The sequence below is a fragment of the Rhinatrema bivittatum genome, chromosome 6 (genome assembly GCF_901001135.1).
Source record: "Rhinatrema bivittatum chromosome 6, aRhiBiv1.1, whole genome shotgun sequence".
Classification (NCBI taxonomy): domain Eukaryota; kingdom Metazoa; phylum Chordata; class Amphibia; order Gymnophiona; family Rhinatrematidae; genus Rhinatrema; species Rhinatrema bivittatum.
Window position 1 is genome coordinate 110,909,837 of NC_042620.1, and position 21,976 is coordinate 110,931,812.

At 44.4% G+C, this 21,976-nt stretch overlaps 1 protein-coding gene across 3 annotated transcripts in view; it reads right to left on the bottom strand.

The window, feature by feature from the left end:
- The window catches only part of SLC25A12 (solute carrier family 25 member 12), a 207,436-nt gene that overhangs the window by 35,151 nt on the left and 150,309 nt on the right, over window positions 1-21,976 (bottom strand). For all 3 annotated transcript variants that reach the window (XM_029605784.1, XM_029605785.1, XM_029605786.1), the window contains exons 11-12: window positions 14,830-14,982; window positions 5,037-5,089 (exon numbers count right to left, since the gene is read on the bottom strand). In XM_029605784.1, coding sequence (XP_029461644.1) covers window positions 5,037-5,089; window positions 14,830-14,982 — 206 coding nt within the window. The remainder of the gene's footprint in view (window positions 1-5,036; window positions 5,090-14,829; window positions 14,983-21,976) is intronic.

Here is a 21,976-nt window from a genome sequence, read left to right on the forward strand (position 1 = left end):
ATAATTACTCAAATCAAAAAATCCAGTTATAAACAGAAAGCCTATCATGAATAAAAGGGAACCCAGAATCCAAAAATATAGCAAGACAACATTTGCAGGAAAAAAACCTCCCAAACATCAACTACAGGTGAAAAGCAAGACAGAAAAATTAAAAATAAAATAAAAACACAATCCACTAAAGAGGCATTCATTGCTCCTGTGAGCTCTTGTTGATGACTCCTCAAAAATAATTAAACCAGCTCAGATTCAAATACAGGCACTAAGGGACTGATCTCTGTGAAGTTACACAAAACCTTGCAAAAAAAGGACTCAGCAAATACATAGCAAGCCTGCTATTCCAAAACAACACCAACTCCCAAGTGTCATCCGGCAATAACCCTACCTATGAAAAGACAGCACTGTCAATACTGCAACGTGCACTAAAACACCAATCCACCTCCTACTGAGAGGTGAAGACTGGAAAACAAAAACAAGCTGAACAGAGCCCACACATAGCAGCAACTTAGTCACATGCAAAACACAAAGAGTACTTCAAAGTACAGAGCAACTGGCCAAACTCTAAAAAAAAAAATATATATATAGACAAAAACTGAACTGGAAACCAGAAGAAGCCAGATTCTATGCAATGCAGCACTGGAGAAATAGAAACAGAAATGCATTTCCTCCTGCACAGTGCAAAATACAAAGAAATCAAAGATGCACATTTCCCAAAGTTGACTTAGAAAATCAAAAGGCTTCCCGCAAGAGATGAAGTATCCCATATAATCTTGGGAGAAGCAGCAGCTACAGGAGAAAAAATATACTGTATCCTGCCACTAGGCCTGAAATGTAATATGAACAGAAACCCAGAACCTGGGAATCCCAGGTTCTGCCAGTGGAAGTGGAAGCAGAACAGAGCAGTGCAGTTGGAGAGGATCCCTGCCCCCCCCCCCCAATCCGGAAGCGGAGGCAGGGGCTACAGAGGACGAAGGAAGGAGGTAGTGAGAGCAGGGAGTGGAAATAGGGTAAAATGGAGGGGAGGGAGGAAGGGATGCAGATCAAGGGAGGGGATCATGGTGGAAATGTATTTTTAAAAAACTTAGGTATCAAAAAGTTTAGGCCAAGATGGCTTCGTGAGAAGACTGGCAGAGGAGCTCTGTTATTGCATTGCAGTTTTACTTCTGTTTTTCTGGTCTGACAGTGAAGCATAAGGTGAAGAAGTTGTGAATTGTTCCCCCTACTACCCCCTCAGCTAGCTGTGACATGTCAAGCTTTGATTCCAGAGTTTTTTCCCTCATCTTTCTTGGCATCAGGAGAGGGCCTTGCTGTCGCACCTGAAGGAGCAGAGCAGCGGCTAGAGGCGTTTGGGGAAAGTGTCTCCGAGTCCTAACTGCGGGATCTCTCCTTCCCCGTGGTTTTGGTGACGGCACCATCGGTCTGCGCGGAGGTTTCCCCTGGTCATGGTTTGGAAAGCAGTGCAGAGGGGGTCTTGATGGCTGAAGGAACATCAGTGCCTGACTCTGACCGGGATGGAGCTCAGAGTCACCCAGCAAGAGGAAGATACAGCATGCAGCCTTCAGGAGAGCAGCATGAGGCTGAATTCTCCAGTAAGAACAGTTTTTCCAGTGCCTGAGTTGTAGTCCTTTCAGTGCTCAGGTTTGTCTGCAGAGACGCCGGTTGTAAGGTCTTTTACATCCCAGCCCTCCCTGATCGCCTTGGATCGTATCTGGACTGTCCTGTCCTCAATAGAGTGCACCTTGTCCTCTTTCGACTTTGTCCATTAATAATATGTATAGTAGGATGCAGACCCAAGAAATTTCTGTTTTAGCCCAATCTCATCAGATTACAAATTTGAATCAAAAGACTGAGAAATTATCTAATGTTCAGTCAATGCTTTTATAAGATAAACTTGTAACCCACTGTAGAATTGAAAATTTAGAAAAGGCTATCAAGATGTTAAATGTATTTGTTCTAAATTTCCAAATGGTGTCTATGACTTCTCTAGAACTATTTAACCATATATGCAAGCTAATCTTGGCAACTCAGAAGGAGCTATGAACTGTATCAGGCAGACCTTTTACCTTCCTGATACTGGAAGGACAGAGGCTGGAGTTGCTGGCCAGGTACCATCTCAACAGGAGACTTCTCCTTTAGGTATTTCAGCTATTTTGGAATCTACGATGGTAGAGAAAGTATATAAGGCCACTCTCTTAGTGGCATTTACCTCTCAGCGGGATCGTGACCTGGTTCTCCGACTATTTTTGCTCAAAACCATTGCAATAGACAATGAAGAAACCCTCAGCAGGGGTTCTAATGATGAATGCATCCCTATAGGTGATATCGGGACTCTAATCTGTAGTATCACTGTAGCAAGAGTGGAGAGGAGAGGCTGGAAAGTGCCTTCCACCTCCTTGGTCAGAATAGTAAAGAAACTCCACACTAACGGGTGGATTTTAAATGCCCTGCCCGCGTAAATCTGGCCGGATTTACGCGAGCAGGGCCCTCGCGTGCCGGCGCGCCTATTTTGCATAGGCCACCGGCACGCGCAGAGCCCCGGGACGCGCGTAAGTCCTGGGGCTTTTTAAAAGGGGCGTGTTGGGGGCGTCGCCAAATGACGCGGTGTTTTGGGGGCGTGATGCGGCGTTTGGGGGCGGGCCCGGGGGCGTGGCGCCAGCCCGGGGGCGTTCCGGGGGCATGGCCGCGCCCTCTGGAACAGCCCCTGGGTCGGGTCTTGGCGCGCCAGCAGCCCGCTGGCGCGCGCGGATTTACATCTGCCTCCGGTAGGTGTAAATCCATGGATAAAGGTAGGGGGGGGGGGGTTTAGATAGGGCCAGGGGGGGGGGTTAGGTAGGGGAAGGGAGGGGAAGGTGAGGGGAGGGTGAAAGAAAGTTCCCTCCGAGGCCGCTCCGATTTCGGAGCGGCCTCGGAGGGAACGAAGGCAGGCTGCGCGGCTCGGCGCGCGCATGGCTGCCCAAAATCGGCAGCCATGCGCGCGCCGATCCCGGATTTTATAGGCTGCGCGCGTATCTTATAAAATCCAGCGTATTCCAACTTATTCAACATAGCTATGTTGAATACGTTGGAAATCGCGATTGTTGATCCTAAATAAAAATTTAAACCCCTCACCCTCCTTAATCCCCCCCCCAAGAGGTTTTGGCCAGCTTGGGGGGTCAGGAGGCCCCCCCAAGCTGGCCAAAAGTTCCTTTTGGGTCCAACGAGGGTCCCGGAGCGAACCCGCGGGGAATCACGTGACGTCCGCGTCACTCCGACGTGACACCGATGTCACGTGCTCCTCGCAAAGGAGTTCAGAAATGGCGTCCTGACTCCCCGCTCGACCACCAGGGAGTTTTGGTAAGTCTTGGGGGGGGGGATTAAGGAGGGTGAGGGGTTTCAATTTTTATTTAGGGAATCGGTGCACATATGGACATAGACTCAACTTACGGAATTCTACATATGTCCATATTGACCGAAATTGACCCCCCCCCTTTCGACTTATGGGCTTATGAACATAAACTTTTGGTCTGCACATCCCTAGCAATTTGTTCGAGCAACTGATGGCATAATGTAGATAGTAGAATATCCTCTTCAGGAATCAGGATAGGTTTCCCGCATGAGGACAGGTAGCCTGTAGGAAATGAGTGGTACTAGAGAAGTCACTGGGTCTGTGGTGTACAGGCAAAGTCCCTCCACCACTAATCTTGGCAGGGTAAGAGCCCTAGTTATTGGCTGCAGCAGAGGAAATCTGACTTCTTCTCCCTCCAATCTAAGATGGGATGTACAGAGTTGTGTTGGCAAAGCAGCATAATAAATCAAAGTCTGAGGTGGCTGCATTGATTGCTTTGATGGTGTAGAATGTTTGGATGTCTCAGATGCCTTGGCATGCTTTAATGAGTCTTTGGATGGATCTTTAGAGAAATCAAGGAGTCCTACAGAGATCAGTGATATTGTGTGGGATGCATCGGAGCTATGCCGCGGGTTCTTGCACTGTGCATTGTAATATCATGTTTGGAAGTTGCAGGCTTGCAAGGCATCGAAGCATCATGTGTCCAGTACGTTGGTGCATGGTGCATTGACTGAATCATGCATCAGTGTGTCTTATTCAAGTTGCATCCATGCTGTACTTGGACAAAAAATGACCGAGGAGACTCATGAGGCAATGCCTGCATGGGAACTCCCAAAAATGCTCAGTAGAGCTCAAAGATCTACTAGATTGGAGAGAAAAGTTTGTTCAGTGCAGCCAGATGATGTCACCCACATGTAATGGCTAACTCAGCCTGCTTATCGATGGAAGAAACATGCTTGACATGAGAGGGTCAAGATCAGAAAGAGTCAGGGTTTTTATTTAACAGAAGAATTGAGCAAGACAGCAACTCGAGAAGGCCATTCCAGGCACACAGTGTTGCAAGACAGAAAGTGCAGAGTCTAGATTTAGCAGTAGAGGAAAAGGACACAGACAGGCACAGCTTGCCCAACTAAGGTCATGAGGAGGGACAAAGTAGAAGAGAGGAGAGATAGCACAGAGCTACAGAGTGAATGCACTTTTAGGTGAGAAGTCATAATTTGAACTAAAGATACAGACAGAAAGCAAAACTAGAGAGGATGGGAAAAAGATGAATGGATGATAGTTTGTAGAAAGTTCAAAACTAAAAGGAGCAGAGAGACTGAAAAGAATATTGAAGCCAGGAATAAGAGTTCTAACAATTGCATTTTTCCTGAAGAAAACTAAATTATTTGCAGGCTGCAATAGCTTTTATTGAATCAATATATGAATTACCCAAAGATGCTGATGTAAACAGCACTGGAAACCAAGTATGTCCTTCCTTCAGATAAAAAAGGGACCCATGTGTTGTCTAAGTCTTACACAGACTCTCATCTTTGGCTAATTCTTATGCCGATCCAACAAAACCTAAAGCAACTCAAAAAGAAAGTGGGATTTTCAAGACAGGCTCCATATTTGACATCTGATGAATTTGTTCAAAATGTCCAAAAATGTTATTAAATAGTCACCAGATCTGCTACCAGTGTGGACTCCCGTGAACACAAAATATAATACTTACTGTAAGTTTAATGGCTTTTTCTGGAGCAACACCTATGAGCTGTGGTATCAGTCCTGTGTAAGAAAAATAAAATAAACTGAAACAAATCTCAAGTCTTACATCATTCTTATAGAGAAAAAATATTCATGCTCTTAAAAAGTTCATTCAAGCAGACTGTCAGATTTTGCTACTATAACACAGAATCAGATTACCATGAGCTGAAAAGGCAGTTCTTCCTACATTAACCACCACTGAAATTTATTTATTTAGAACTTTTTTATACCTACATTCATGTAAAAAATACATATCACATCGGTTTACAATGAAACAGATTATTGGAGAAAAGCATTACATAGAACAGGGGTTACATTGAACTGGGACCCAGGAAGTTAAATACAAACTGCTAACATATAGGGGCGGATTTTAAACCCCCTGCTCACGTAAATCCGGCCGGATTTACGCGAGCAGGACCCTCCCGCGCCGGCGCGCCTATTTTGCATAGGCCGCCGGCACGCGCAGAGCCCCGGGACTCGCGTAAGTCCCAGGGTTTCTGAAAAAGGGCGTGTTGGGGGCGTGTCGGGGGCGTCGCCGAGTGACCCTGCGTTTGGGGGGCGTGGTGCGGCGTTTGGGGGGTGGGCCCGGGGGCGTGGCACCGGCCTGGGGGCGTTCCCGCGCCCTCCAGAACAGCCCCCGGGTCGGGTCTCGGCGCGCCAGCAACCTGCTGGCGCGCGCGGATTTACGTCTGCCTCCAGCAGGCATAAATCCATGGATAAAGGTAGGGGGGGTTTAGATAGGGCCGGGGGGGGGGGTGGGTTAGGTAGGGGAAGGGAGGGGAAGGTGAGGGGAGGGCGAAAGAAAGTTCCCTCCGAGGCCGCTCCGATTTCGGAGTGGCCTCGGAGGGAACGGAGGCAGGCTGCGCGGCTCGGCGCGCACAGGCTGCCCAAAATCGGCAGCCTTGTGTGCGCCGATCCTGGATTTTATAAGATACGCACGTATCTTATAAAATCCAGCGTACTTTTGTTTGCGCCTGGTGCGCAAACAAAAGTACACGAACGAGCAATTTTTTAAAATCTACCCGATAGTTTAAATACTGTACAAGTGTTAAACGGAACCGAAATTGAAATGATATCACCTTCTGAGATAAGCTCAAAGTTACTTAGCGGTAGGAGGAGGATGAGGATCTAGTGAGAGATGGGGGGGGGGGGGGAATTTCTTATGGTAGATTAGCAAAAACGATTACAACAGGTGAGAAAGAAAATAGTAGTTTAACAAGAGGATTACAACAGCGAATAAGGGACTACTGGTTCTTTAATGAGAAGACCAGTTTTCGCTAGGGATGGGGTAGGGTCACGGGAAGGGAAGGTTAGGGTTGAAGGTTACACCAGTTGGTGATAAAGCATCTGGTAAATGTGAGCTAGTGTGTGGCAGAGCCTGCTGGCAAGTGATATGCCCTAACCAGAGTCAATACAAGCGTCCAGTCCTGTCATGAGTGTGAGAACGTTCATCCATTAGGGAAAAGCTTGTCTGAATAGCCACGTTTTAAGCTTTTTTTTGAAGGTCAGCGGGCAGGGTTCCTGACGGAGATCAGGGGGGAGATCATTCCATTGTGGGGACCAGCTGTTGATAGTGTGCATTTCCTTAGAGAAGTCTTGGCAGGGGGGGGCATATAGAGTGCCTTTGTAAGCTGTTCTGATAGGTCTAGAGGACGTGTGGAATCGAAGAGGGATGTTTAGATCTAGAGGGGTTAGATTGTGCATGGCTTTGTGAATTATCGTGAGGACTTTGTGGAGAATTCTGAATTTGATGGGGAGCCAATGAAGGTTCTGAAGGATGGGAGTAATGAGCTCTCCTTTGTTGGTATTGGTCAGAATCCTGGCGGCGGAGTTCTGCAACATCTGAAGGGGTCTGATGTGTTAGCTGGGAGTCCGAGAAGGAGAGAGTTACAATAGTCGATTTTTGAGAAGATGATGGATTGAAGCACCGTGCGGTAGTCCTGAAGGTGGAGGAGGGGTCTCAGCTTTTCTAGGACTTGTAATTTGAAGAAACATTCTTTTGTGGTATTGTTGACAAATTGTTTTAGGTTAAGATGGTTGTCCAGAATTACACCGAGGTCTCTCACTTGGGAGGAGTCAGTTTTTGAGGTGTAAAGGGTTTGTTGAATAGCCCGTTATTATCATCCTGGGAGATAAGGATCTCTGTTTTGTTAGTGTTGAGGACTAAGTTGAGGCTGGTGAGAAGATGGTTGATTGACTGAAGACAGCTATTCCAGAAACTGAGGGTTTTGGAGAGGGAATCCGTGCTAGAGATGAGTATTTGCACATCGTCGGTGTAGATAAAATGAGTTATCTTTAGGGATGCAAGTAGATGGCAGAGCGGGAGAAGGTAGATGTTGAAAAGCATTGGGGAGAGAGATGATCCTTGTGGGACTCCCATGGTGGAGCCGACATGGTGGGATTCTTTATTGTTGATTCTGACCTTGAAGTTCCTGTTGCTAAGGAATGACTTGAACCAGCTGAGTGCAGATCCAGTGATGCCAATGTCTGAGAGACGATCTAGGAGTATTGAGTGGTTCACAGTGTCGAAGGCTGCAGACATATCTAGAAGAGAGAGAAGATATGGTTGTCTTTTTTCTAGGCCCAGGAGAATGTTGTCCGTGAGGGAGATTAGGAGGGATTCAGTATTTAACGACTTGCGGAATCCGAACTGAGTGGGGACGAGGATCTTGTGTTCGAGGTATTCTGTGAGTTGCTTGTTGATGATTTTTTCCATGAGTTTAGCAATAAACGGTAGGTTAGCTATAGGGCGGAAGTTAGCAGGATCAGCTGGATTCAGGTTTGGTTTTTTTAATAATGGTTTGAGAATGGCAAGTTTAAGAGCGTCTGGTACTAATCCTTGAGATAAAGAGCAATTGATGATTTCTGCTAGAGGCTTAGCAATGGTTTTCGGGATGGAAATGAGAAGATTTGATGGTATCGGGTCCGAAGGGTGAGATGAAGGTTTAAACTTCTTGAGAATGGTTTCTATCTCCAGGGATGATGTGGGTTCAATTGATTCAAAGATTGGAGACTGATGGTTGGTAGGGGTGTAGGGGGGAGGGGGCTGTAAATTAGATGAGATAAGCGGGGCTATCAGGTTGGTAATTTTTTTCTCAAAATAGGTAGCAAGTTCTGTGGATTTGATTAGAGCTTGGTCATCTGGGATAGTTGGTGGGGACGGTTTGGTGAGAGCTGAGACATAAGAGAACAAGGCCTTAGAGTCAAAGATGAAGTGATGGATTTTTCGGGCGAAGAAATCTCTATTTGTGCGGAGGATAGAGTTCCTGTAACTGTGCATGAGGGATTTGTAGGCGGCCAGAGTCGTTGTGGAGGGGTTTTTGTGCCATCTGTGTTCTCTGCTTCTTAGTTCTTGTTTGAGTGTCCTCAGTTCTGGAGTGAACCAGGGTTTTCTATTATCAGGGGTAGAGTTTAGTACTTTCGTAGTTATGGGGCATGATTGTTCTGCTACCTTGTTGGTGATATTGAACCATGAGGTAGTGGCCGAGTCTGCATCTGAGAGATCCAGATGAACTAGTTCTCTGGAGAGATGAGAGCTGAGGTTGTCCATGGTACAAGGTTTCCTGAATTGGATTGTGGTTTTGGGGAAAGAGTGGGATGGGAACTCAGTGATCTCTAAGTCAGTAGTGATCATCCAGTGATCGGACCAAGGAACAGGGGAGCATATAGGCGTGGAGGAGAGAGTAAGGCCTGCATTTATGAAGATTAGATCCATCCATGATATACATAGGGCATGTATAAAATCCAAAAAAAACCTTTAAATATTTTTATCAGTATCCTTATAATAAATATCTACCCTAGCAATGTAATGAAATGGCTACTTGAGGGCATCCACCGACAGGGGGAATCAGGTTTTCTTGTCCAGCTTTAGCTATTACACTCTGTGATTCAATGCACTGCGCTGACTGTATGCTAATGCAGTTTTGTTCATAACTTCCATGTGCATGAAACAGGACCACGCAAGAGGCTTATAAGTAATCGCTTAAGTCAAAGAAGGCAGTGATTCCACTAGGGCTCTATGTAGATCACAATACCCTTTTTCTGGACAAATATACTATAGGAATTATCCAAACACGTTGTGGCACATGAATTTTCAAGACCACGTAGTGCCCTTCTTCAAATGTGCAGCTCCTTTTCTCAATGCGCTGCTTCACTTTAGGGGGATAGCAATAATCATTTTTATTAATACTGTCAACTCATACAGGTCTGCACATAGATCATGTGTAGCACAGCTCCTGCCCATAGGTCTGAGTGCCAGAAAGTAACTTCTGGCAGTTCACAAGATGAGAAGTGGAGGTGGCATTCACAGTTGAGTCTTCTGATTCTCACTGATCTGATCTCTTATTGATAGGCCATACTGCCAAAGTCAATTAGTGGTAGAAATATGCTTCTTCTGTAGCAAAAGGCAATAAAGCCTCTCACCTCCCACCCCACCCCTGACAGAATGGCAAGCAGCTTCACCCTTTTTTTCTTTAAATCTTAAAACAACAGCACCCCAACACTCAAAGAGAACTGGAGCAAACAGACCACAGCACTACAAGGAGAGAGAGGGGGAGATGGGGGGGGGGGGGGGGGAAGAAAAGCAAAAGCAGGCAAAGGCTACCTTACCCTCCTGGAAGCCCTTCTGAAGTCCAACCACTCCATAGAGGGAGAGAGCAACCTCCGGAGTTCCCCCCTCCTTCAAACCACACAGGTTGAAAATTACTCAACCTGTGGAGTCTAAGTTATCACCTTAGGAGTTCCTAGGCTCAGTTCCATCCAGCTAGGCCTGAATCCACAGCAGAGTATGCGCATCCACCATCTGTTGGAGACAGAGAATACTGGCAGGCTAGTGTCAGCACAGGAGTATATAAGAGGTGACATCAGCGAGCCTGTTGATCTCTGTTTTCATCTGCCAGTTGACGTGCATAACTCCATTCGCATGGACTGGCCTGACTGGATGAAGAGGAAAGACAAGATACTGTACCTTATTAAAAAAGTAAGTCTTCCTACTAGAAATATCTTTCAAGTCAGTGAAAACATTTGAGAGACAAAAAGATAGTCTAATATTACTAATTCACAACACATAATTGAAGTTCACCAATGATGAGGCATTATTAAAGGCATCACAAAACACTGATAACATTTAACCTTATGTTGGCTGAATTTCAATGTCCAAAACAGTTTAACAACCAGCTTCAAATTATTTACCTGACTCACCTTTCTTAATCTTAGCACCATAAGCCATGCTCGGCTGCCCCTGTCCCTTGCTGCCCCAACTTTCCACCTCCCTTGCCTATCCTCCCAATGTCCCCCAACCTTGTAACTGAAAGAGAATTCTGGCGGCAAGCATAAGTGGAAAAATAATATGTTGCGAACGTGGGGAATGTGGTTGCTTGCTCGAGGAAAGTGAGCCCTTGAACCACAGCGTGACCCCAGAGCAAGGCTCCAAGGAAAGCACCGTGGGAGGCGAGCAGTTTGGGCACGGACTAGACTCGAAACTTGAAACATAGCTTGAGTCTTGGAACATAGCTGAGTCTTGACATATCTTGGAACTTGGAACATAGCTTGAATCTTGGAACACAGCTGGAAGCCTGGAACGAGTCTAACTCGAACCTCCGCTGAACTTCAATGCACAGAGTGAGACCCAACAACGCAATGCTGGTGTCAGGGGTAGCCCTCTGGCCACTCGATAGCCCTTTGGGCCCACTGCTTGGAAATGAGTGCGTCAGGTCAGACAAACACCAAGGACAGGACACGGCATGTCATGGAACTCGAATGAAGACTCGGGAGACTCAGAGGACTTGGAACTTGACATGAAGACTTGGAACTGGAGACGGAGACTCAGGAGACTTGGAACTGAAGATGAAGCATCATGAACAGGAGAAGTCCAGCCTCCCAGGGCACTGCACCTCAGTGCGCCCTACACAGCCCCCCATGGGCTGGTCGCGGACCACGCTGTTCCACTGTGCGCCCTACACAACCTGCCACAGGTTGCGGACCACGCGAGGAGCAGGACAGGAGTCAGGACATCACTTGGAACAAGGCTTGGAACAAGGAAAGGCAATCTGCTGGCTGGTCAAGCTCCACAAACCCAGAACTAGGAACACAAACAGGAACTCAAAACTTAACTTGGAACTTGAAACTCTAGAAACAGGGATGGACGCCAAGGACTTGATCCAGTGAAGACGGACTTGGAAACAGGCCCTGTGCCAGGAAGCGCCCTACACAGCTGCCCATGGCTGGTCATGGACCATGACGCTGGCACACCTGGAGGAACGAGGGAGGATCCAGAAGACCGGAACATCAGGAGTTTGATTGAAGAGTCAGATTAGATGAAGATTCAAAAGACTAGATGAGGGACCAACAGGAGACCAGGAACACAGGACAGGCAACATGACGGAGCTCTGAAGGGACAAGGAAGCCAGGAACTAGGACTGGACCAGGAACAGGGGGATCAGGAACATCCAATGAAAAACATAGAGCCATCTAAACAGAAGATGACCACGGAGGACCTTGCAGGACAAAGTGACCATGGACAATCATGAAGATCCGATGTGAAGGCTCCGAGGAAGTGATGGAGTGCCCTTTTGTAGGGCTGAAGGCAGGACGAGGTGATGACATCAGTTGGGGCTGCGGACTTTACCCGCCACTGGCTCCTTAAATATCCAGAAGAGGTGCACATGCACGCCTATGCAAGAGCCCAGACAGGCAGGAGAGGCAGCTTTGGCGGCGTCTCTGCCACGAGGAAGATGGTATCAACAGCGGCACCCAGCCATGCAGGAGACAGAGTCGCAGCGGCCCTCCCTGCTGCGGAGCACGGCAACGGTGTCGGCACCTCTGCCGCAAGATGAGTGCCTCAGCAGCGGCTCCGTGCCACAAGGAGGTGGAGTCAGCGGCGGCTTTCCCTACCGCGAAGACGGGCAGCCTCGGCAGCAGCTCCAAGCTGCTTAGGAAGAAGGTTGGCGGCATCCGAGCCGCACAGAAACGGCCGATAGCAGCGGCCACAGCGCGAGGCAACAGCAGGGCCGGCGATAGGCCCAGAGGTGAGAGAAGCTGCTCGTGGGATGGGCCCTGCGAATGGTGAGCGTAACAAAATACCTACAGCTTTTTGGCAATTGCATATGAATCGTATCCTATCTCTGAGCCAAGCCCACCAACAAGTTCAGCAAAACAATCCTAACATGTACACCCTCCATTTCCTTTTGCCATGTTAAGGCTTCCCCTAACCACTTGTCACTCTGCAGCTGGTTATTGCCAACCTGGCTACTGTCAACATGCCAGTCTGACCCTGTTAATGTAAGAAGTTCACAGCCTGCCAGACAGACCCAAACACTTGAGTACTTGCATTTCTGCAGGGACATCTAGATTTTACAGTGCTTGCAGCCTGCCAGGCAGATCTGGATGCTAGCTGATCCTACTGTTGCAGCCTTTCAGGCAGACTCGGATGCAGAAGTAACTGCATTTCAACTAGGACATCTAACACTTCAAATATTCACTTTACTATTGCTTGTGGCAGTTCTAACACTATATTGAATCATTCGTGTAGGACACGTAACACTTAATTTAATTTGTTTATTGTCCATTAGTCCTATGCTGACCCTGCGACTACCTATCCAATATCCCCATAGCGTAGGGGAGGGTGGGTGGATGGGCTTTGCTTGGGTCACTACTGGAAAGGGCACTCATGCTGCCAGAGCCAAACCTTATACCTGCTTGCCCATTGGGCCCACTCCCTTCACCTGCAGCTCTCTCTAGCCCTCCTTTTGTTCCAACCTTAACCTGAGACTCAGCATGTGGCCAGGTTATGGCCTCCTTTGCTCGGTGGCCACTATAATGCATTTCAAAGTAATTAGGAGTTTTACCCCTTTGGTCCAAGGGAACGTCACTGCTTATATGTTTTGTACCTAGTTAACCACACCGCACATTTTTATGACCCTGCTCCCACCTCGAAGAATCCACTGAAAGATTTCTCACCTGGGAGAGCGTAAGTTGGCATAGAAGATACTACTCTCAGTTCCACTGAACAATCACCGACGAACAGAACAGAATCTGTACATAACTTACTATGAATGGCGCAGATAAGAGACAGGTCAGTAGATGGCAGTCTTTACTTCATTCCGAATGTTAACCTTGTATGTTCCTGAAGACTGGTGGTTACACGCTAGCAAGTCTTATTTCTGTAAGTACTGACACATCTACATCTAACTATACTTTACACAGATGGGATAATTGCTCAATAAAAAATAATCTAAAATGTTGGATCATTTCCATTGACACACACACACATATATATATATATATATATATATATATATATATATATATATATATATATATATATTATATATATTATTATTCAGCACTCAGATTAACCCTTTCCAGTAGCATTTTGATATTCCAAGCGTACAATGTAAAGAAGCCATTCCAAAAGAAAATAAACTTAATTGACTTGTAAAGTATAAAACTTGTAACTGAAAAATTGTAAGTTTGATATCCAGTAAATTGAAAATACTTACTAGTATGAACCCAATAAATTTCATGACTTCCAGGAAAAAAAATAAAAAGAACTAGTGTTAGCAGCTGCCAATATCTTCTGTAATGTTAATTTGAGCCCTGGATTCCTGATCTCACTCAGCCCATAACAGTATTGCCTGTCTCCCTTCCTCCCCCTCAGACTCCCATGAAATCTAGAGTAACTCTGCACAGAATGAGAAACTGCTGCAAGCAATAGCTGCTGCTCTGTCTCTGCCTTCTTCTAACATGTTCTGTCTGTAATTTGCAGGCTTACTATGCTGCAGAAAGGTAGTTATTAAATGCAAAGAGGGTTGAAGATAACACAAAGAAAGGTTTCCCTCCCACCCAAGTCTCTGATCCTATTTGAAAGAAAAAAAAAACTCAGCTTTACAGTGCAGAGTTAAAAAAAAAAAAAAAAAAAAAAGCTAGACAAAACACCCAAAGGCACACCTCTCACTGCCTTTCATGTGCTGATAAATACAGTGCACACACTTTGCAAAGCCTTACTTCAGCCTCAAGGATCTACATGTTCTAGCAAGGTTTGGAAACTATATTCTGAAGGGGAGTATGCAGCGTCATACAGCATTGTTCTAGGATTCAGAGCTGAACTTATAGCAGACAGTACTTTAGTGAGGTGGCTCTGTACCTTCATGAAAGCATCACACCAAATGTACATGGACAAGAGACTTACAATATTAAATCTACCCTTCTTTATTATAAGCTCTACAAATGTGGGCTGTTGGGTTCCAAATGTGTTTGGGTATAGATGACTTTACCATCTGGTATACAGAGGACAAAGCTAAACAGAGGGAAGAAGAACAGAAGCTGCAGTATCACAGAAACATAGAATATGATAGCAGAAAATGACCATTAGGCCCATCTAGTCTGCCCAGTTTCATTCCAGGTACAATACCATAGACCACAGTTGATCTCTGGCCTTCTCCATCTCAGTGATGCTTTACAGAAGTGATTAAAAGTCAATCACCTCAGCTAAAGAAGCAACAGAATTTACTACTCAAATAAAGGTGTCCATGTAATAAAGGTTTTCTCCCATTTTGTCTCTAAGGAAAAAATTCTGAATACAAAGGGCCCAAATTGAAATAACAGAGACAACTTTCAGAGTAAATCATCTCTCAAAGGACTACCTGAGGCAATTTTGAAGCAAAATCATTTTTTCAAATTTTTTTTTTTTTTAACATTTAAGATTTAATTTATTTATTTTTGCCTTATTGACCCCAAGACCTCATCATGATTTCTACTCTCACCTCGGTACAGGCCAAAGAAACCTTCATAGCGAAGAACTTTCTTAAAGCAGTCAAAGCTGTGTTTGTACATCAGCTCTCCCACAAAGGAGGAGCGCTGGTTCTGCATGCGGGTCTTTACCAGATCTACCGGATATACAGCCGTAGCTCCCACAGCTGGAAAGAAACCAAGAGAGAAACGAAATTAACACTTTCATCAAATAGAAAACAAAATGTAAGACAACACATGTCAAGATTAATGAACTGCACCTATTACTATATTGTTTTAATTTCCGCTTTGAAGTGGTTCATACTTAAATTTAAATCAATATGGAAATGCATTTTGTACTACACATTTGGGTTCAATAACCATTCTGTAAAAGCTTTTATTTGAGCAACTATCAAATAAAATTGCAGAATAATTTGGGGGTCAATATTCAACATTATCCAGCTAAATGGCAAGTTTTGAATATCCCTCTTGCTTATCCTGGTAAAAGTTAGCCATGTAAGTTATTATCCACCTATGATTTAGCTGAATAAGAAAAGGACTTGTCTGGGGCAAGAACAAATTCGCAAAATAATTTATGCAGCTAACTCTGATTTTTGGAATTAGCCAAATAAATTGGCTATCTCCAGATGTGCTTGAAAGCAGGTCTAAAGTTATCTGGGAACACGTTTCCAGATAACTCTGTCCTTAACTGGTTATATTCAAAAGATACAGCCAGTTAAGTGCCATTTTTTGGTTATAAAAAAAAAAAAAAAGGCTGTGTTTGGGGCCCCCTGGCCCGAACTCCCCCACAGTTAAAAGTATACATATGTCCATGACAGTCAAGCCACCCTCCCTCCAAGGCCCTCAAAAATAAAGTTAAAAGGTAGTGGGCCTAGGCCCAAAAACCCACCCTTCCCGCCATCTCCCTCCCTCTGAGATCACAGATTTGCTAAAACGTGAAACTCAGAAGGCCACCCTTCTCTCTCCCGGCTCACCCAGAACTCCATAAACCTATTACAGTGATTGGGAGCCCAGTTCCTAGTATGTCTGGCATTGCTTTAGCAGCCACGCTGGTCATATAAAGTAGTGTTCCCCAATCAGTGTCCATGGCACATAATGTGGCTTCACAGCTGATCAGGTGTGCCACGGAAAAGTCATTATTGCCTGATGTTCAGATCCAGACCAGCACCTGGGATCTGCTCTCAGCATCTCATAGTAGCAAGAGTCAACAGCGGTGGCTCTCAAAAAATGTAGGAGCTCCTTTCTGAGAACATACTGTAGTCATGTTTACCTTTTCTTCCTAGCTACAGATTGAGTCCTAAAGTGCGGTAATTAATGGGCAGCATGCAGGACACGATAGCTGGACACCTCTTTGCGTGGCACACACAGTTCACACAGCAGCTCTTTAGCTTCGTCTTTTGAATCCTTCCTTCCGCTCACTTATCCCCAGGCTGAGTGAAACAGAGAGAGTATGCACCGAGCACCGGATGTGATTCAGTCTGACTGCTGGGAGCTGCAGCAAGAGGAGCTTTGGTAGCCAAATGTGGCAACCAAGGTAATTAACCAAGTTGGTTGCCCTATCACACCCACTTTCCCCTTTTCTTGCACTTGTATACAGAGGGACCTGGCCTACTGTGTATCTTCTTCCTCTCCCCCTTTGTTTTAAAATTTGTAAATGAGGCTGCTGGGGCTTTTAATGCTTCCATAGCTCTTCTTTTGGCCTTTGAGTCTTCTCCATGTCCGCACTGCCTGCCCCACATTTTTGCCACCCATCACATTTGTTAATGTAGGTGTGTCTTGGGCTTCAAAAGGTTGGGAAACACAAGTTTAAACTAATAGCATTGCTGTCACACACAATGCTATTAGCTTGTGTGACTGGCATGGCTGCTAGAGCACCACCGGACAAGCCAGGAGCTTCATGCTTCTTCCCAGCCACTGGCTGCTGAAACAGGTTTATGGTGTTCTGGGTGGGTTGACTGAGGGGAATGGAGATGAGTGATCTTCCAAGTTTCATGTTTTTAGCAATCTTGGGGGGGAAGGACGAAGGAAGGAAGTGGGTATGGAGGGTTTTCAGGCCTAGGCCCGCTACCTTTTAACTTTATTTTTGAGTAGCTTGGGGGAGAGGAGGCTTGACTGCCAAAGACATGAATACTTTCATCTGGTTGAGGGGAGGGGGGGGGGGGGGAAGAAGATCAGGCCAGGAGGTTTCTAACACATCCTTTTATTTATTTAACAGAAAAACAGTACTTACCCAGTTAACTGGTTATATTCTTTGAATATAGCCGGTTAAGTGCAAAATTGTCTGGGTATATGCACTTGGATAACTTTGAAACCTAACTGGTGATATTTAAAGAAAGCTGGTTATATTTCAACTTTACACGGCTATATATAACTGCATAACATTTTTTTGGTGATATTCAGCAGGATGTGTATTTTTTTGACTATCACTGATAACCTATCCAGCTAACTTTACCTGGATAAGATATCCATTGGAGGACGTTTTGAATACTTGGCCTGATCAGGAGAAATTCTTATTTGCTTTTAGATGAGTTTTTCAACGTAAAGAACCTATTGTTGATGGTCCATCTGTCCATCTAACATCAATTTTCCTAAAAATAAGTATGGTGGTTGTCCACTGAAAGTTGTGGAAAAATCCCAACTGGTCCAGTTTTGAGATCACTAAAACTCCAAACATGCCCCATGTCACGCAATGCACAACTCTTTAAGTACTGTTCTGGACTACAGTGATGCAAGAGAGCCCCTCTGACCAATCAGATGGCACTAATGTCAGAGTCAAAGGCTAATGACATCATCAAGGTGCTTCTGAAAGCTACAGTTAAACCAAAAAAGCCTGAGACAGTAGTTAATTTACAGGTCCCTTCAGTTATTAAAATTCACTTTGTAAAAATGAAACCTTTGTATTATTAATATTTCTGCAATTTACAGTCCATAGCTTATCACTTTTATTAGACAAAAATAACCTTACTACATATTCAGTTATTTCAATAAGACCTGCAAGGATTCTTTCAGGATTCAATATCATAAGACAGCGCCTCCTAGACAAAACCTGATGAGAACAGACATTGAAACAAATCAGCTTGAGCTTTTCCACTCCATTACAATGATTAGCTTGACCAGAAATCCATTCTGCCTCCTTTTCAAACAAAATACCATTCAGAAATGAAAGAAATGGGGCTTCCGGTAATGACGTCAGTCGGGTAGGAAGCAGATTCTATTTACTCCCTTGGCATCCACGAAGAATCTTAAATTATTTAAGCCAAACTCAGGCATCAACCAAAGTACAAAAAGGTATTTTACAACATTTATGGCCAATTTTGTTTACTGATAGACGGACGACAAATCGACCCAACCAAAGAGAATCGGAGCGGAAAAATCAGGGCCTTTGCTTGAGGAAAAAAATATGACGCCTGAGTTGTTGCAATCCGCAGAGGGGCTGACTGAGGCTACAATCAGACATATTTCTAAAGTGGTTTATGCGGCAATAACTGATCAGTTATCAGTTATCGAAACTGCAAGTCAGTGGACGATCTAAAGGAGTAGTTTGAGAGCTACAGATCATCTACATTGGAAATTTTTGAGAAAGTGGAGAAACAAGAAATGCAACTTGACCCAGTTACTGCAGCGATTATGGATCTCAAAGCCCAACATAAGGCCACCACTGACAAGCTAGATGATTTGGAAAATTGGAGCAGGCGAAATAGCCTGCGCATCATGGGAGTTTCTGAGAAATTACAGACAGAAGAGCTGTTGTCATTTTGCAAAACCTGGCTGCCAAATGCTCTCGAGATGAACGTATGGGATTGTGCAATTTTGGTGGAGAGGGCACATAGAGTAGGCCCAGCAGGATCACCAGGGGAAAAACCACAGCAGATTATTGTAAAAATATCTGAATTTTACAGATAAAGAACTGTTATTAGCTGCTTACCACAAGCGCAAAGAACTGTTATATGAAAATAAAAAAATCTTTATTTTCCCCTGACTACTCGGCGAAAGTTATGGCAGCAAGGAAAGAGCTAACACCATAATGCATCCAGCTTTATAAGCATGGCATTAAATTCGTTCTTCAGTTTCCAGCAAGAATAAGAATATTTCATAATGGAGAATCCAAACTTATCCATACTGCCTCAGAAGTGCAAAATTATTTGTCTCAATTGAACGATTGACTGGGTTTAGTCTGCAAACATTGATTTCATCACATCAATATAACTTTTCCATGCACTCAAGTTGACCAGTGGAAACCTGCTGCGTATGTTTATTTTCTTCTTATCCTTTAACCACTAGGGTTCGGCTTTTGCCACTGTTTCACCAAGTTAATTGATTTGGATTTTTATTCTTCGTGGATGTCGGAAGATCTCCAAGATCGACCTTGTGGAGGGATGACTAGTGCTGAGGAAGGAACAACTTCGGTGCTCCAGGATGCCTCAACACCACAGACCGGGGAGATGGAATCCCTGTCTGGGAATCAAGAGTCGCAATATTTGTAAAAGAAGGATGTGAGTGTGAATACGTGTGTGTGTGTGTGCGCGCTTAAATTCTTTCTGATGGTTATAGTACTTTATAGTGTATTGGCCTTTTTGGACGCAAATCTGCTGAACTACGGACCATTGTTTTTGGCAATTGGTCTAGCTGGGGGGTCCGCTGTTATGCCTTTTTGTTCATTAACTGGTCATCTTATCTCTCACTTTGTTTATGATGGTAAAAGTGCACTTTAGGTTTTTGAATGTGGATGGCCTGCACGCACCAATTATGCATAAGAAAATTTTAACAGATCTGAGGAAGAGAGGCTCTGACATTGTTTTCCTCCAAGAAATCCATCTAGTTGATTCTGAACATAGGAAATTATGCAGAGACTAGGTGGGTAGTTGCTACTTCTCCTCCTTCTTAGCTAGACAACGAGGCGTGGCAATTCTCCTACATAAAAACTTATCTTTTACTTTTGAAAACCAATTCTCAATATCAATGGACACTATATGATCATATTGGGCACTAGAGATGAACTTCGTTTTTTTCTACCAGGTCGTTTGTTGAGTCTGACTCTTCAGGGTAAAGTTCATTTTTCCTCAGTTAGTTTTTGGAAAAACGAACAAAAACGAAACGGGGAAAAACGAAACGGGCCCAAAAAACGACACGGGAAAACAAGGCTCAAAAAAACCCACCCCAAGCATTAAAATCATTAGCAGGGCCTACATTATGGAACACCACGCCATCAGAAATCAGACTGCAAAAAGACAAACTATTCAAAAAGAGCCTAAAAACATGGCTATTTAAACAAGCATACCACAAAGAGAATGGAGAATAGAATCCAAAGAATTGGAGAAAGCGATGAGTTTGTGCTTTGACACAACACACCTAATCATAGTGAGTGTTTTTTACTTTTAAGCAATAACAGATAACATGTAGATTATTAATAATTTTGAACTGACCTGATAAATCTAAACACACAACCTCACTGAGCATCTTATAGCTATTATGAAACTCTGTATCATACCTTACAGGCACCTGTCTAGATGTTAAAATAACAGTTAAACAACATTATTTTAAGTGCCTTATTGTTAACCGTTGTGATGGCTTCTAGCTTAACAAGGGTATAGAAAAGAATTTCAAATAAATAAATAAAATTTACTATAATATATTAAATACAACCCGCCCCCCCCCCCCCCCCCCACCATCCCGATCCCTCCGCAAGACTTACTAACATCCCTGGTGGTCCAGCAGGGTCCCATGAGCAATTTCTCCCTCTTTGCTGTCGGGCCTGCCTCGCTTCAAAATGGTGCTGATAGCCTTTGACTTACTATGTCACAGGGACTACCGGTGCCATTGATCTGCCCCTATCACATGGTAGGAGCACAAGATGGTGCCAGCCATCCATTGCTCCTTCCATGTGACAGGGGCTGACCAATGGCATCGGTAGCCCCTGTGACATAGTAGGTCAAAGGCTATCGGCGCCATTTTGATGTGAGGCAGGCCCGTCGGCACGGAGGGAGAAATCGCTTGCGGGACCATCAGGGATATTAGTAAGCCTTGGGGAGGGATCGGGATGGTGGGGGGGGGGGGTGTATTATAGTAAATTTTAATGCTTGGGGTGTATTTTTATTTAAAAAAATAAAATCTGCCCCTTCCCCTGTACAAACCCGAAAAACTAATTTTCCCCGAAGGTCGGGGAAAATCCGTTTTGGGATTCGGGGCCCCCGACCCACGACGAATTAGGCAATTTTGTTGAAATTGCCTAATTCATGATAAACGAATGCACATCTCTATTGGGCACAATGTTTGGGGAAAAAATTATGCTTATCAACGTATATGCTCCTAATGTGTATTCCCCATGGTTTTCGCTCAACTCTGGTAGCTAAACTTCAATGGGACGACTAATTTCTATGTTATGGGGGGCGATTTCAATATTACAGACAACCCTCTAGTTGACTGTAATCTGCCCAAGCAACCAAAAAGAAATCAGGATCACAAAGGCATAGGTTTCCTTGTAAAAGAAATGGGCTTAGTTGAAACACGGAGATTTCTGCACGCTGACTCAGACTTTACTTTTTATTCTCATGTACACCATGTTTATTCAAGACTAGAATAATTTTTTAATATCCGAAAACTGGTTTGATTGGATTCAGAGATGTGAAATACCTTACTCAGATCGTGCTTTATTTTTACTTGCTATAGAGTTTACTCATATTAAAATAAGGTGAAAAAGTTGGAAATTTCCCATCCATTTATGTCATGATAGGCAGTTTAGAGAGTTCCTCTTGTGTAAATGAAAAGAATATGAAGCTACTAATCTCACTGCCGATGTAGATCCGCTAATTTTTTGGAATGCAGCCAAGGCGGTCCTTCTGAGCCACATTATTTCTTATAGTGCCGGGTTGTATAAACGTCACAATGCCAGGATACTATTCTTAAATAAGCCACTAGCAGAGCTTACGAGGCTTCATGCATATACTTTGACTGCGGATCATAAAGCCAAACTGTCAGCAGTGAAAAAATAATTGAATAACATCCTGACCAATCAAACCCAAATTAATTTGTTTTATTTTAAGTTTAAACATTTTCAATGGGGTAATAAGTCTGGGAAACTGTTAGCGAATCTTCTAAAACTGCCTGCACAATAGCCCCCTTATGAGAAATGTTTTCAGCTGCTCGTGATCAAGAGACCTTCAC